The sequence below is a fragment of the Mangifera indica genome, chromosome 12, assembly GCF_011075055.1.
Source record: "Mangifera indica cultivar Alphonso chromosome 12, CATAS_Mindica_2.1, whole genome shotgun sequence".
Lineage (NCBI taxonomy): Eukaryota > Viridiplantae > Streptophyta > Magnoliopsida > Sapindales > Anacardiaceae > Mangifera > Mangifera indica.
In genome coordinates, this window is record NC_058148.1 from 6,864,771 (window position 1) to 6,879,641 (window position 14,871).

At 29.0% G+C, this 14,871-nt stretch overlaps 1 protein-coding gene across 1 annotated transcript; it reads right to left on the reverse strand.

Moving 5' to 3' along the window:
* Positions 1-4,179: 4,179 nt before the first annotated feature.
* LOC123192413 (WAT1-related protein At5g07050-like) lies at positions 4,180-6,433 on the reverse strand. Its single transcript, XM_044604951.1, has 6 exons — positions 6,135-6,433; positions 5,975-6,037; positions 5,554-5,670; positions 5,041-5,455; positions 4,806-4,957; positions 4,180-4,709 (listed from the first exon to the last, which is right to left on the reverse strand). The coding sequence occupies exons 1-6, from the start codon at positions 6,335-6,337 to the stop codon at positions 4,430-4,432; spliced, it is 1,230 nt and encodes a 409-aa protein (XP_044460886.1). The 5' UTR covers positions 6,338-6,433; the 3' UTR covers positions 4,180-4,429.
* Between the last annotated feature and the right edge of the window lie 8,438 nt (positions 6,434-14,871).

Consider the following 14,871-nt stretch of genomic DNA (forward strand, 5'->3'; position numbering starts at 1 on the left):
TATATAAATGATGTATTTTTATTTGATTGAATAATTTTTAATTAAAAATAAAATAAAATCCAATTACATAAAATAACAATAATTTATATATTCAAATTATGTACTAAAAATATATATACATAATATTATTTTTCTTTTTGTTAATAATATGCAAAATTTGTAAGCAAATATGAATTTTTCTTAAATAAAAGCAAAGAAGAGAACATTAAACATGATGTTCAATGAAGTTAGAAATTAATGTATTCTTTTTGCTTTCAAGAATGCCTTGTTATAATACTTATATTATATGAAAGGAATATTTTTGGGCGGTCGAGTAAAGGAATGTGATTCTTCAATATTGTTTAGACTTAAGATTTTATTTAAGGTGATTTGTGCTTCTAGATTAAGCTTTAACTGTATTAGATTTTGTGGGGGGGGGGGGGGGGGGGGGGTTTTGACGGGGACAAGTCAATAGGAGGAGATAAGTTAGAAGGGAAAGTCATGCGGCCTGAGATGGTAAATTTTGTCATTTTCAGCAATGGTTTCAAAACCCTAAAGGTGAAATTGCTACTTTTTAAACTTTGGGTGAGGGAAAATCGTTGGATTTCAAACTGAGGAGGGAAAATGCAATAAAACTTTAGTTTTGTTTTTATTTTTTTCGTTAAATGAGATTTTGCCTTTAAAATTAATTGATTTTTTTAATAGAATTTTGTTCATAAGTAAGAGTTTGAGTTTTTAAAAGTTGAAAGGTATGAGTTTGAGATTACACTTAACTTTGGGTGGAAACAAGTCTTTTGGCCTTGTTTACAATCAAACTATATGTACAATTTTATGTACAAACAATGATATATCATTATATAATTGAGTGTTATTTTATCTCTAATTTAAAACTATTTAATCATATAATGACATATCATTGTTTATATATAAAGTTGTACATATTCTTTGTATATGTAGCATTACCCAAGTGTTTAACTGGTCTTATACTTTCTTCATAGAGCATTTATGCTCATGATTATCAGTTTTTGAAAATTAAATGTCATTAAAGACAGTGGAACTTTAATTCAAACATTAATAAATTATAATAAAATTATGCCCACAAAAAATAATATATCATCATGTAATTAGATGTTATTTTATTTTTAATTATTTAATCACATCATAACATATTATTATTTATATATAAAATTATGTGCATAATATTATTCAATAAATTATATATAAAATAGGATTAAGAAACAAAGGAAGCTCTATTGTTCCCTTTGAATCAATTCTATTAACACGTTGGTCACGTTTTCATACTCTTATTCATTAAATCAATGTAACCATGCAGTATATATTTTTTTGTATATAATTTAGGTATATAAATGATGTATTTTTATTTGATTGAATAATTTTTAATTAAAAATAAAATAAAATCCAATTACATAAAATAACAATAATTTATATATTCAAATTATGTACTAAAAATATATATACATAATATTATTTTTCTTTTTGTTAATAATATGCAAAATTTGTAAGCAAATATGAATTTTTCTTAAATAAAAGCAAAGAAGAGAACATTAAACATGATGTTCAATGAAGTTAGAAATTAATGTATTCTTTTTGCTTTCAAGAATGCCTTGTTATAATATTTATATTATATGAAAGGAATATTTTTGGGCGGTCGAGTAGAGGAATGTGATTCTTCAATATTGTTTAGACTTAAGATTTTATTTAAGGTGACTTGTGCTTCTAGATTAAGCTTTAACTGTATTAGATTTTGTGGGAAAATTGGTATGATCCTTGCTCAGGGATTCAATTTCATATTCTTTGCACACAACTTGGCCACTGAAAATGTGCTGCATGAATATAACCCACCTACATGAATCAGAAAAATTAATTTGCTGATGTATAGATAAGTACACAGACCTTTTACAGTGCTTATGGAATATCAAATATGAATATGAATATTACTTTATTAAAAGATCAAATGAATATTTCTTACCAAAAGTTTGGTGTAAACTTAACTTTTCATTCATTAATTATCAAAAATTTAATTACTTATCATTATGTTAAATTTTACTAGTATTATCAGGAATAAAATTATTATTTAATAAAAATAATCAAAAAAATTATAAATTCATCACATTTTTTTCCCTAAGTTTAAAAACTAACAATTCCCTCTCCCCCCAACCTTTCCCTCACTTTAAGTTTGGAAAATCAATATTTTCCTCTTTAGGGTTTGCATTTTCCACTTGCTACTACTCTAGTGACTAGAGCTAGCCGATCTTTATTCTCCCATCTCCCAAACGAGGATGAATGGTCGGTTGATAGGAGGTTGATTGATAATTCATTAGCGAGACACACTATTTGTGCATCACATGGATCCGTGCCTCACCAATGAATCATCGACCGACAATTTGTCCTTGTTCGAGAGATGGGAGGGTGGAGGTTGGCTGACTCTAGTCGCTGGAGAAGTGAGAAGGGAAAAATGCAAACCCTACGGGAAAATAGTGATTTTCTAAACTTGGGGGGGGGGGGGGGGGGGGGAGATTGGGGGAAATAGTGATTTTTATTAAATAACGTTTTTATCTCAAATAGTAACAGTAAAATTTAATAGAAGAGTGAGTATTTAAATTTTTAATAATTAAGAGGTGAGAAGTTGAGTTTACACCAAACGTTAGATGGGAAATAGTCGTTTGGCGTTATTAAAATTATTATATTAAGTATATACACATTACTAATGGTAATAATCAATATTATGAAGATGAAGAAGTAATGCTTCTTATATATAAAATTAAAGTTAGGCCTTAGGGATTAATTTTCAATGGGAAAATTAAAAATTACAGTAGTAACATATGTTTTGATTACAGGGGTAGTTTATTAAAACTAAGTAAATAAATAAAAGAAAAGGAAAAAGAGACCTTCAAGTTGAGGAGGCATGTGAAATGAGAAGATGAGGCTGAAGATAAAAGCAACAATGATTTTGGAAAAGTCAGCTGAGTTTGTGGAGATGCTCATGCTCATATGTTACATCAAAAGATGTTTACAGACAAAATCTTACAACTTTTTATGTGAAAAATATTGTTCCTTTCAAATATACCAGTGATAACACAAGGACAAAGTCAGCTCTCTTTAGTTTAGAGGTGGCAATTTCAATCTTGAATTTAAAATCTTTGATTTTTTCTTTCCCAAATAGAAAGGAGGTTCTCTGATAAAAATAAAAAGAACAAAACAAAAACGGGTATAAAAATTATCCTTGTAATCGGGGATGGGGAGGAGGCAACTTCGTCTTGAATTTGTATCAACAACACTGATAATAATGGACATGGTTTTCCTTTTAATGTATATTTACACAATTATTACTTTTTAATTTCTGATTTCATTTCTGGATAAAATAAATTATTAATTAGCATAGTAAAGAATTGAAATCCAGACATCCCCATTAAAGGAGCAAGAATATTATATGTAAGTTATAATATTATTTGTTAGGGGTTAAGAATGAAGCTGCAGCAGCATGTGGGGAGTCAATTAGTGCAAATGCTTGCCATGCTAATTGCAACAAGCATAAAAAAGTACATATAAAGAATGCCTCTATGTCATATGATAGTTTGAGTGATAAAAGAAAAGATTTCATATATAAGAGAGTATAAGTTTAAATCTGTTCTGACGATATATCAAAATCAAACTCTTGATTTATCTAATTTAATAGTTATAGGATCGGTTACTGGATCCAAAATTTATCTTATTTGATATGATTGATTAAATTCTGAAAGTGATAATCTGATTTGAATGAGGTTATTGTTACCAAAAAAAAAAAAAAAAGATACCTCTATAATCTAAGTTCAGTTCTAAAGGTGACAATCCTTATCTCTGTGTCCCAAGATTATATACATCCAAATTTTTTGATATTTATATAATATATTATTAAATAATTTAATATTTTTAAATTGATAATAAAGTAATACTGAATAATATATTATTTAAGTATTGAATTTAGTGTCCAAAACCGGATGAACATAACATTGCTCTAATGGAATGATTGGACAGTGATTTTACCTGATAGACCAACCATATATAAACACACATACCCAAGTACTTGGAAACCACCAAACAATCAATGTGAAGGAAAATTAAAAAGATAAAGGTTGCTGACAAATAACTTATCCTCCAATAGTGTACCAATTGGATCTCACTAAGGATTTATGGTTCATATTGAGATCAATTGATGCGCGCAGCATCAGATTCATTTTGAAATGGATTCCAACAACACACTCAACTCCTAGTGGAATCTGCATCACTTGTCATTCCTGATGAAGACATCATTAATTTACCATAACAAATTCCAGTGGAAAATTTTACATCTTTACTGCAAAATCCTTGGAATGTTTTTACCTTACATGAACAAAAACACAAGAAAAACAAAAAACCATTCTCTTCCATTGTGATTAATTCTACTATTTAATTATTTCTCTTGCTGGGTTTTGGCGGCTGGCATGCTAATGGCAACTGCTGAAGTGAGCTTTTGATTATCATTAGCTTCTTCCTTTTGTAAACCCACTTCACTAGCTTCAATATCTTCAATTACTGAAGCGGAATGCCCATTCCCATTCCCATTCCCAGTAAGTTGTCCACCCTTTACAGGATCCAGAATCTCCACATCCACTAGTTCTTCTTTCCTTTCTTTATGCTTTCCCCACAGCACTGAGTAGAGCCCTATTACTATCAGCACTGCACCAATCACACTGCACCCAAAACAAATATATTTACCTTTTATTAAGAGATATGTAATTAATGGTTAAGCAAAAAAAATTTACATTTAATCAAAATTAGTTAATTACCTTCCGAGGTAAATGTTCTCCGAGAGGATGAAAGAGCCCATGATGGCGACGATGATCATCATCAACGGGCTGAATGCAGTGGCGAAAACCGGCCCTCTTTTCTTTATCACAAGCCCTTGAACATAATATGAAATGCTTGATGTCACAATGCCCTGTTGAATTAATTCATCGTTATAAATTGTGCTTCGACGATGAGATATATAATTAGATAGCGAAAGAATGAATGAAGGATTACAGCGTAGGCTGCGGCGAGGAGGTTCATGTCCCAGCCGATCTGCCACACTGACGTCTTGTGCTCCATCACAAACGTCACTGCGATCGCTTGTAGAGTGCCCACGAAGCACACCAGTGTTGTGAGTGAAAGCTGATGGTTCTTGTACGTCTCCAATGCTTTCGTCTGTAGAACGAACAGAGAGGCCCAGGCGAGCGTGGCGATGATCAGAAGAATTGAGCCGATGAACCACTCTCTGTCGGAGCTTCCCGTCGAAGAATTGTTTGCGTAAGATTTATGGGGGTGAATATTTTTGGTCCAAAATAGTTCAACAATTGGCCCTTTGTATAAGGTCATCAACATTGCTCCGGCTACCGTCACCAAAGTCCCCACAATCTTCGCCTGAGTTCTTATTTTCTTCATATCCAGCTTCTCCATTCTACAGTAAATTCATCAAAAACAAAATTATGATAAGAAAAACCAAATTGTTTGATGAAGATGGTTTCAGTTAATTTCATATACATTATGTAATCTTACCGGAATATGACTGCCATCACAAAAGTCATAGCAGGAAGCATGTTGCTCATGGCACATGAAAAAGTCGGAGAAGTAAACTTCAAACCCGCATAGTAGAAATTCTGGTCGATCACCGGCCTGTACTTTCCGGTGAACTTTGAGTCAAAATTTATACCAAGTAATACAATTTTTTATAAGTTCAAATCTAAGAGCATACTCTAAAAAAATACTGATATTAGCAAAAAAGATAACATGTAGATAAATATCTAATTGTTAATAAGAAAAAGTTATCATAACAAGTGAAAATATAATTTTTTTTTTATTGTTAAAACTTTTTAACCATAAAAGTAAATTTTTAACAACTATTTTTTTACGTTAACCGAATTAATAGCAATTATAACGAACTTGATAATGTCAATTTTTTTTTTTTTAATAAACATACCCAAGAAGGGCAAGGGCAAAAATCTGCATAAAAACTGGAAATGTTATCTTCGGCTGCGCCTTTCTGCAATTAAAAAACAACCAGAAATGAATCAAACTTTTGCTAGAATTACATCGAGGAGGTTAAAAGTGTACAAATTAAAAATTGGTTAAAGTGGAACCTCTCGAGAAATATGGCGAAAGGAGCAATGACTGCAGTGGCAAAGGCATGCCGGTAAACTACAAGAACGTAGTGAGACATGCCGCGGTTTAATGAAACTTTAGTGATGATGTTCATGCCGGCGTAGCCGAATTGCAAAGAGATCATGGCGAAGTAGGGTTTGGAGTTCTCCAGAAAACTGCTGCAACATCTTAACTTTTCCATTTTTGTGAAGAAGAAGAAGAAGAAGAGGAATTTGCAGTGATGTGAAGAGAAGAAATTGAAGGAAGAGGAAGAAACAGCTGAAGATTGCCGTGGTTGCTTCCTAAGCAAAATGGTATTACTTGACACCTATTTATATTAATTTTCAGAGGCATGCCCAATCTTACGTATTCATAAAAAATTACTGAGTCAGATTGAGTTTTAATTATTAAAGTAATTATGAAAAATAGTTGGTAAATTGATGGGATTAATTGGATTTTTGGTAATTTTGCTCCGGTTGGGTGAGAATATTTGCGAGTAAATTTTGAGAGGGAAATTTATTTAGGGAAATTGAATTTTTTACTTTTATTGTAATCTGTGTATATATAAATGTCACTCACTCTAAAACTTAAATAAATATACCACAACAGTAATATATTTTTCTAAAATACCCCTCATTCTATTTTTATGCAAAAGTTTTCTCTTCTTCTCTGTAATTTTTTCTCTTTTTTTCTATAATTTTTTTCTCTTTTTCTTCATCTTTCAAGTTATAAAAGAATCATGTAAAAAAATAGAATAAGTACTTTAAAAACAAAAGAAAAAAACAAAAAACTGAAAAAAGAAATGAATTTCAGATTAAAAATTCTTAACTGAAAAAAAAAAAAGTTTAAAAGTTGGCGGGTTAATGTTATATTATATTTTAATTATAATATAATATAATTAAAATATAATATTATATAAAATATATTATATTATATTATATAATATAATATAATTATATTATAATATAATATAATTATATTATATAAAAAAGGGTCGGCGCGTCACGCCAACCCTCAGGCTGTTTTGGAACAAAATTATTGAAGAGGGTTATTATAAATATAATATAATATAATATTATATTAGTATATATATAATATTATATAATTAATTAAAATAAAAAACTGAAAAAAAAAAAAGTAAAAAAGGGTTGGCTTCAATTAAAAATAGGGTTGGCGTACGGTAAATCTGTACAAAATAATCTGCCAACCCTTTTTACGCCAACTGACGCCAACCTTTTTTTATTTTCCCCGACCATTTTTTTTTTCCGTTAATCCATTTTTTTTATGGCAAACCCCTTTCCAAATCTTTTCGGTCAAAATCAGTTTTTTATCAATTTTTTTATTTTTAATATATTACACTAACAATTTTCTATAATTCAATTTATTCCTTATAAAATTCTTCTACAATAAAAATTATTCTTTCATATTTCTGTAAATTTTTTCCTGTAAGATTTTACAATTTATTTTTGTTTTGATTCTTCAGATATATATATATATATATAGATGTATTCTTTACATATTATACAAAGTACACATAAATATAAATTTTATTTCAAATATTTATATATTTTCTCTCTCTACAGTACATTAAAAGTAAGTAATGTTGAAAACTTAGTTTTAGTTTTTCAAGGTTAAAGATAAGGGTAGTTTAGGTATCTTCTCCTATAAAGTGGTAAAAATGTTTAAAGTGTAAAAAATATGGTATAAATATATACGTAGGCCAAATGAGAGTAAAAATTTTAATTTTCTATTTATTTATGGGGAACACGTGGCAGATAGTGGTGGGGTAACATTCTGAGTCAGAGCCACTGAAGGGCGTGAGATGATTAGGACATGATTGAGTCATTTCAGCATAAATTTCCATGACGTGGTCACTTTGATTTGGTGCATCAGGGCCGTTGGATTTTCCACTTACGTATCTTGTAATAACTTTGATCATCATAGTTGCTTATTGGAGAGAGACAAGATCAATATCACCACTACACGGAGAAAAGTGATTGAAGGAGTGAATTGTATGATTAAATCGGAACGTTAGTATCATAAAAGAGATATTAAATTTTTTGTTTTAAAATGGGTATATTTATATATTTATATTATATTTTTTTATAGTTTAAATATTTTTATTATTTTATATATTAAAATATTAAAATTGTTTTTATTTTTAATTTTATAAAGATTCATATTTATAATTTTATATGAAATATAATTTATTATTATTTAATATTGTGATTTTATATTATATATTGATGGTTAAAATTAGAAATTACTTGATAAAGATTCAGATATGGATAAAAAATACATGAATTTTCGTGTTCTTCGAGTGTTTTTAATCTAGATTTGACTCTTCGTCAACTTATTTCTAGTTTCAACTATCAGTACTTCAACTACATTATAACAATATTAAACAATATAATAATATAAAATTATAATATTAAATAATAGTAAATTATATTTTACATGAAATCTTTATAAGGTTAAAGATAAAGACAATTTAGGTATTCGAATATATAAAGTAGTAAAAATATTCAGGTTATAAAAAATGTGGTATAAATATATAGGTGAACTTATTTTGGGACAAAAAATTCAATATCCCATTAAAAAAAAATTAAATATTTTAAATGTTATTTTTGTTTTATTCATTTATTTAGAATATATCATAAAAAAAAACACATTGATACATATGACTATTAAATATTGTGACTTAAGTTCCAAAAACTGTTTAACTTGACAATTTTAAATTGATGAAACGAGTGTTCCATCATATAAGAGTAAACATTCAAAACGATAAAATTTCATAACAAGGTCGTTGCAAACTAAGAATGAGCATTCGAGGCATTAAAACGATCATTCCATCAAATTTGATGTTGCCCATATATAAAGCATCATAACCCTTTCAAGGAAGAACAAGTTGTTCCAATGACCATTTCAAGCATATCTATAGCATCCAAATTGCGGATGGTAGAATGGGAAAGGGATTGAGGTCGTTAATCACTTTAAATTTCTTCAAGTGAAATTATATTGATGAAGGTGCACACAAAAAAAAGAAGAAGCAATAAATATGTTGATAAAGATGCTACCATCGGAAAAATTCAAACATTGTTTGGACTTACTCCAAGTTACTACTTGTTGAGTAGTAAGGTGTAGGTGTATGTTTTTTAAGGTTGAACAAGTATTCCGAGGGTGCAAATATTTGCCAAGGGAGATTGCTAAATATTTTGGCTCATATTCAATTAATCATTTCGCCTAAAGTTCTTAGATTGATGGTACATATGTTCACATAAGAATGCACATTTCAAATGACAAAGATTCAAATCAAGGTCGTTTTGAGTTAGGAACGAGCATTCCACCAAATCTGTAACTCGTACTAATTTGATAATATTCAAAATGTGTATTTAAAATAGATATATATATAGTTTGATTCAAGAAAAAAATTAAAAAAGTATGAACTAAATTAAAAAATAAAAAAAAAAGTAGTGGAGCACCAAGAAAAAAATGTGGTTCTAATCACCCCCAATCATCTCATATCATTCCTCATCTTCCCCAAAGAAACGACACCCAAATCCCACAATAAATGGAATTCAACATTTTTATTTATATTCTTCTGGCCAACGCATGCATCCATGATATATTTATTCTTATTCTCATTCTTATTCCTATAACTATGCCCTAATTTACATAAATTATTATAGGTTAATTAAAATATTAATTAGTGAAGAGGTATTCCTTCTATACCTGCCTACCTTCCTTTCACACAGTTTAACAAAAGGAAAAAGAAGCATATTCATTAATTTTATGTAGATTTTAAATGAAACATGTGAGTAAGTAAGTTTGGCAGAAAGAGAGATTTTTTTGGCAGTAAGTTTGGCAATAAGTAAGCTTGTGGGAGGAATTTTGATGAAATATCGTAATGTAAAACATATATTATTGAGAAAGACTTTGCTCTCTTAATGACAATACTGAAGTAATCATAATACAAATATGAATATAGAAATGTATTCATATTCAAGTCTAATAAAAATAGGGTAATTACTTCGATTATTGACTCTGATTTGATATAAAAGAATAGTTTTCCTACAAATACTAGATAAAATAGATAGTCTTGTATATATTGACGAGTCAAACTATAAAACAGAGTTCTTTTTACTGTCTTTGAATTATTTATACTGACATCTTGAATTGATCGACAAATAAATAAAATATCTAATCGTTGAATGAATAACTTGTTGTTAGATACTTACCTCTTGGATGTTTATTTTCGTAAACTTGGTCAAGGAAGAGATTTACCCTATAACAAATAGATTCATGATATTTTCTCTTTAGTTTTAGTTTAATTTGCAAGTACATCTTGATTGAGTGGGAAGCATATATAGTTGGTTTCTGCAATGAACGGGCCTTAAAAAGAGGATTAGAGGTAGTGGAGAAAAAAGAGAAAGCAAAAGTAAGTGGTTTGCTTAATTTGAAACAGATTTAGATTTGGAAAAAATATGTGATGGATGGTTTAATTATTTTTAGAAGAAGCTAAGTAGGTTTGCACGATAATGTAAATATACACAGGCATATATATATTTGAAAGGACTGAAATAATTTGTGAGAAATGACAAATTAAGTGGTGCAGAAACAAGTGGAAGGTTTTCTTTGTGATGTGTCGCATTCTTTGGTTTTTATGTGTTGGAAATTCCGAAGCACTCGCTCTTGTCTTGGTACCTTCCCATCATCCATTACTTCATTCATTTATGCCCAAGAGACTTGTTCTCACTCAAGATATAATAAAATTTTAAAGTTTTATTTTTTAATTTTTAAAATTTTAAATACTAATTTATAAATTAATTTTGATTAAAATCTCATTTAGAGTTAGGGATAAAATCGTTATTTAATAAAAAATTTATTACATTTTTTCTTAGGTATTAAAAATTAACAATTTTTCCCATCCAAAGTTTGAAAAGTAACTTTTTCACCCCTAAAGTTTTTTTCTCCTCTAATGACATCTTCACTGCGACCATCGGCTAGCTTCCCATCATCTTTAAGGCTGGTCGATCTTCTCTCTTTGATGGCTATTTTCGTTGGATGAAGGTGAATCGTCTATTCGTCCCATGAAGAGACAAAAAGTTGGTTTTTTAGCAATTTTTATATACACATACACAATCATCCACTCAATTGTTCATATATTCCATATTCAAATACCATTCGAGCTCGTTCAAACTAAGCTCGAGCTCGAATAGGTTCAATTTGAATCCAATCCCATATATATATATATATATATATATATATATATATATATATACACACACACACACACACACACACGCGTGTGTGCGCGCACACACACAGACAGAGACACAGACATTCACCCCATCATCCACTAAACTGACCATATATTCCATATTCAGATACTAGATAAAACCTATTCGATTTCCTTCCTTTTTATAAGTCAATTTTTAGTGCAAAGAATAAACAAATACCATATTTCACATTTAGGCATTCACACATGCATAGTATCAGAGGAAAGATGCTACTACCACTCTAGTTTGTTTCTTCGGGCCAGTTTTATATTCGTGTGCAATATTCTTCATTTTATGTCACCTGTGTTCATCAAAAATTTCCCACCATATACTTAAACTAAGTCACTAACTCCTTCAAGCTAATTTTGAGTAATTAAACCTAGCATATAGTAAAAAATAGTTTCTCTTATTTGAACTTTCACTATCACTTGTACGTATGATTTCTCCGTCAACTCAAACCTACATATATACTGTCGGCCAAAAGACTTATTCCCACCCAAGGGTTAGTGTACTCTCAATCTCCCACTCGCAAGATTTTAAAAACTCAAAAACTATTCATTCTATTAAAATTATCTATTAAAGTTATAGATAAAATTATCATTTAAACAAAGTTAAAAAAACTAAAATTTTATCTCATTTTTTTTCTTTTAGTTTAAAAAATTAATAATTTTCTTTTACCCAAAAATTTAAAAAGTTTACTTACGCCTTTAGGGTTTTTTCTTCTTTCTCCGATGGCTGAATCTATACTTACCGTCGGTTGGCCTTTCCACCATCTTATTTTTAGACAATGTCCAATGAAACGGCTTCGTTTGCTTTTGAAATCTACACCAATAAAACGCATTGTATTGTCTTTTGTTACTAATGGCTTCTGTTAGCGTTTTTCTATTCCATCATTTATAATCATAAGGAATTACACCTATCACACCAAACCATGTGTGTGTGTGTATAAAACCAAAAACAGTTTTATCCCATATTTCTATAAAATTTGATCCATCCGAACACCCATCAAATTCCCTAAAGTTTCCTTTTTATTTCCCACCAAATCAAATTGCTCTTTCTTTAAGGAAAAAGGAGGATCACAGATGTTAATAATCTCAATGTGTACTTAAAAGTTTTAGAGCTTCTTGACCAAAAGGCCTTCAATTATTGAATCTACACAAAATCATCACGACGAAAAATATTCAAAAGTTTGGTCAAAGACTCACTTCTCTTTTTCAATTTTTATTATGAACCCTTTTCGTGGATCCAATGGGGCACATAAAGTTCTTTGCTTTACAGGCTTTTTCTCTTTAAATTTTTGGCTTATATAGATTTACAATTTGCAAGAAAGTTTGAATGATTAAAATTGAAAACGCACGAACGATTTATAAAGAAAACGCATTTGCCTTTCAAATGTCAAATGAATTATTTGCTACAAACCATTAAAAAAGAAAGAAAGAAAGAAAGAACATTCAATTAATCATGAATTTGTATAAATAATTAAATATTCTATTCTTGATTTAATCACGTAAACAATGTCATAAGGTTGATGTATTGGTCATAATGCTGGTGAGAGAACCAATTATAAAAGACCAAAGTGATTAAATATCAAAAAGGAAATGAACTAATAAAAGCATTGGCTTTTAATCAATTGGGTTATTGCATGATGGTGAATTCATGATGGATATATTTATCCATCCGTATTGATTGGATAAATAAATTTAAAATATATAATCAAATATATAATCATTACACCAAATAAGTTATATTATATTAAGTAAATTAAAGTTTTATAAGTGTGATAAAAATTTAATTCTAAATATTTTTTATTAAAATTTTAATACTCTACAAATTTTATTAACAATAAGAATGAACAAATTAATTATGGGTTCATGCAAATGTGAGATAGCCAGCATTGACGTGTTTCGACAAGCATGGTTCCTCCTTCGCCTGTCCTCCCTACAGAAATTGCATACGCCAAGCAATTTAAATTGATGATTTGACTAGCTTTGGGGACAACTAACTAAAGTTGTTTAACCCAATTGCCAAAAACAACGTAATATTTAAAAATTTTATGTTGGCACGTATCTCTGTTGATTGGGATACTACTATCAAAGTTACGTAGAAAGAGGAATGGATAGAATTGGGAGGTCCTTCATAATTTTCATGTGAAAATTAACATGACAATACCCAAACCCTTTCAATTAATTTTTTTTTTTAATTCTTTGTCAAATTAATATGTATGTTATTTGTCCCTTTATTTCGATCTTATTTTAGAAATGTAATAAAAGAGAGAACAAATTTCTATTATGTCAATCAAACTTTACAATGGAAAGCTTATCACTAACAAATTAAAGTAATGGATAACATCTTTATATGACAACAAAAATATAACAAGAACTCAAAGAAAGAAATCTTAATCAGCCTTTTCTCTTAATCTTTATCACTTGCATTAAGACCATTCTATGCTTTTGATTGAAAACGACAACGTTTTTCTTAAAACAACTAATCGGCGTGGATTGGCTTTCAAATGACACTTGAGATAGGGTAAAGTAATTAGAAAAAAAATCAGATGGTGGTGAGGCTTTTTGTTTTCTTCAAAATATTGTCATTTTCTCTTCCTCAAACTGTAGAGAAGATATTTTTGTGTAATAGTGGTTGATCAAAGGATTGTTTTTGTGTTATAGTTCTGTGTCTAAATTAACTAGTTTAATCTATTATCAAATTATTATATATTTTTTAAATAGTATTAAATATTTATCATATTTTTAAAATATAAAACATATAAAAGATATAAAATATAATTTCAAATATGTTAATTAAATAATTGATACTTCATTATATAGATAGAAAAATTAATTATAAATTTTATCATTAATTCAATTAAGATCTTATAAATTGTAATTCTTTTAAGTTTTAATAAGATAAAAATTGTGTAGTAATATATAAATCCAGTTTTGTTGGTTTTAAATAATTTTTGGTTTAATAGATTTACCGACTTTAACAAAATTTCAAATAAGTCAATATTTATATATGGATCAAACTGGATTATGAAACTGAACGAGATTATAGATTGATTCAGAGTTTAACTTGTTGAACTAATTGATCCGATTTGGTTTATAAAAACATTGAGAGATATACTACAGGAATATGCGACACTCACCCGAAAATAGGTACAGGTTTATATGCAAGAAGGAGAAGATTATATTTGGTTGATTCAATCAAAACCTCCCTTTACCTTTGACAACTATTGCCCCATTTTTTATTTCACTTAAAAACCCTAACCGCTTTTCCTTTTTTCCCTCGAGTTTGATTTGTGCGTCTCAGCCTTTTTATATATAATTTTCTTCATCGTGGTGCGCTTCATCACTTTTCTTATCACCACTATCTGCTATCTTATTGGCCTCTTGTTCTTCCAGGAGATAAAACTTATGTGGAAACGCTTTCATTCAAAGATGCCAATTTTTCTCTTCCTTAA

Coding starts and splice junctions, on each gene's coding strand:
- LOC123192413 (XM_044604951.1), bottom strand. CDS start 6,337: ATGGAAAAGTTAAGATGTTGCAGCAGTTTTCTGGAGAACTCCAAACCC. Junction 5,456..5,553: donor GTGATGGCAGTCATATTCCG/GTAAGATTACAT, acceptor AATTTACTGTAG/AATGGAGAAGCTGGATATGA. Junction 4,958..5,040: donor TCCTCGCCGCAGCCTACGCT/GTAATCCTTCAT, acceptor TTAATTCAACAG/GGCATTGTGACATCAAGCAT.